We start from the raw sequence: 2,320 nt of genomic DNA, 5'->3' as shown, positions 1-2,320 counted from the left end.
GAGTGAATGAGAGAGAGCACACGTGTGTGTGAGCGGGAGAAAGGGCAGAGGGAGAGGGTAAGAGAGAATCCCAAGCCAACGCCGAACTCGGGGGAAGCTCGACATAGGGCTGGATCTCACCACCCTGAAATGATGACTTGAGCCGAAATCAGGAGTAGGACGACTAACCAACCAAGCCAGGAGCCCCTGTCCACTTTTTAGTTGGGTTGTTCATCTTTTTATTGCTGAGTTCTAAGAGTTCTTTATATATTCTGGATACTAGACCTTACTGGATATATCACTGCAAATATATTCTCCCATTCTGTAGGTTGTCTTTTCACTTTCTTGAGTGGAGTAAGCTTTTCATCTAACAGTCCCTCTCAACACTCCTTTTGAAACACTTAATATCTACAACAGTCTAAGTAACACATGGGCTACTCCTCATTCCTCCCACACAGGCAGACCTTGTCTTTTTTTGTCGGGCTGCATCTCCAGCGACCAGCATGCACTAGGTGCTATTATTTGTTGAATAAACAAATTCTTCTGTAGTCTCTAAGGACAATATCATAGACCAATTCAAATGCCTATAGGAGGCTGGCAATATACATGAATAAATAGAACCATTTAGGGCTTCCAGTAAATGGGAGAGGACATATCCCATCTCCAAGCTAGTTTAACTAGTCCTCATGTAACCACCTCATTGTCCTGTTCTACCCTTTCAAAATACAATTTCTTCACGTCTCCCTAAAGATATGCCAGTCTTCAGTTCATTAGGGTAGCTGAGTAATGTCCAAGGTATACTATAAAAAAACAATACTAGAGTGCACTTGTGATGAGCACCTGGTGTCCTATGGAAGTGTTGAATCACTATATTGTAAACTTGAAACTATTATTACGCTGTACGTTAACTGGAATTTAAATAAAAATTAAAAAAAAAAAAACCGCCGTGCTAGATCCCAAAATTCACCTTATTCCTGCACTGAATTTGGGCGTTTCTTCTGGAAGACCAGAGCTAACTATGCATTCTTCCCCAGGCTATTGCGAAGAGTTCAGATCCAGAAATTGCTGCTCATCACAGGGCTATCTTTAGACGCGTGAGGTCCGGCGGGCTTTAGTCCAGATTCCTTGCGAGAGTCCAAATGCGATCCTGGCCGGCTTCTGGCAGCAAGTATCTGGCGAGGAAAACTTGTCCCTCTTTGGAGCGCGTGCAGCCGGACAGGCACCCAGGCTCGGGCCACGGAGGGACAGAAGAACGAGAGCCAAAGTACTTGCAGGTCAGGTACTCCTCTGCAGAGGAGGAGCTGCACCCTAGCCCTTTAGGTCCCCAGCGCTCGACTCAAACGGCCACCCCACCAGCGCGGTAACGAAGCAGGGAGCAGCGTACGTACGTAGTGGCTGACGCGCCCACTACGCCGGACGCCGGCGGGAGACCGATTGTCACCGCAGAGCCCCGCGAGAGGGTGGGGTGGAATTGCCTTTCTTTCCCAGCGCTTGCGCAGAGAGCTCGTTTCCTGGGGCCGGGCCGGGGAAGGTGGAAACTAGCGCCGAGCGCCGGGAGGCCCATTGCGTGCGCAGGCGCACTCAGAGATCTGCCGCTACCTCCGACACCCACTCCCCGCAGGCCTGGGGGTGGGGAGTGGGGGGTGGGGCTCAAGGGACTGGGCTAAATGAGGCGAGAAGCCCCGCCTCTCGCTGGACGCTCGCTGCCGCAGCTGTCGCCGCCGCCTCTGCTCTAGGAAAATCATGTTACCCAACACGGGGTAAGGGCATGGGGGCGTCGCGGGGTGGGGAGGGGACGAGGGGGAAGACTCGGCCGGGCGGAGTGCGCGGCTAGGTGGGGCCAGAGTGGCTGGCTCGGGGGTCGCGGCCCCGGAGGTGGGAGGGCGAGCTCTGGAGTGCTGGTCCACGCTGGCCGCAGTGTTCCTGGAATCCGCGGTGACGCGTGAAAGTACCCCAGAATTGTGTCCCTCAGGGTGGCAGCCACGTGCAAATCTCTCCCACAAGTAAAGGATCCAGAGTGGGTTACCCCGCCGCTCGCGGGACGGGCCCTATCTTGGGTTTTTGCATTGTTTTGCTGAAGGTTTTGTAAGTTCTGGGTGAAAGGTCACTGTACCGCTAATGGTTCTTCACGTTTTCCGAACTCACAGTTCTGAAATAATGACGGGGTGCTTAAAAAGTGATTTTCAAGTTAGTAACAAATTAAACTAATCTTAAATATGGGTATCTTTTTCTCGGGTTCTCGGGGGCAGTTCACTTAAAATTTTTTAAAATATTGGTAAAATACACATAGCAGCATCTGCCTTTTTTTTTTTTTTTTTTTTTTTTTTTTTTTTTTTTTTTT

General features: G+C 50.6%; 1 protein-coding gene across 5 annotated transcripts in view; it reads left to right on the top strand.

The window, feature by feature from the left end:
- Nucleotides 1-1,632: 1,632 nt before the first annotated feature.
- Nucleotides 1,633-2,320, top strand: part of HSDL2 (hydroxysteroid dehydrogenase like 2) — a 60,766-nt gene continuing 60,078 nt past the window's right edge. For all 5 annotated transcript variants that reach the window (XM_035016049.1, XM_035016048.1, XM_035016047.1 and 2 more), the window contains exon 1: nucleotides 1,633-1,739. In XM_035016049.1, the coding sequence (XP_034871940.1) occupies nucleotides 1,723-1,739 (17 nt within the window). In that variant the 5' untranslated portion in view covers nucleotides 1,633-1,722. The remainder of the gene's footprint in view (nucleotides 1,740-2,320) is intronic.

This window comes from Mirounga leonina, unplaced genomic scaffold (assembly GCF_011800145.1).
Source record: "Mirounga leonina isolate KUSES-001 unplaced genomic scaffold, KU_Mleo_1.0 Mir_170, whole genome shotgun sequence".
NCBI classification, from domain to species: Eukaryota; Metazoa; Chordata; class Mammalia; order Carnivora; family Phocidae; genus Mirounga; species Mirounga leonina.
This window is presented reverse-complemented; position numbering and strand designations above follow the sequence as displayed.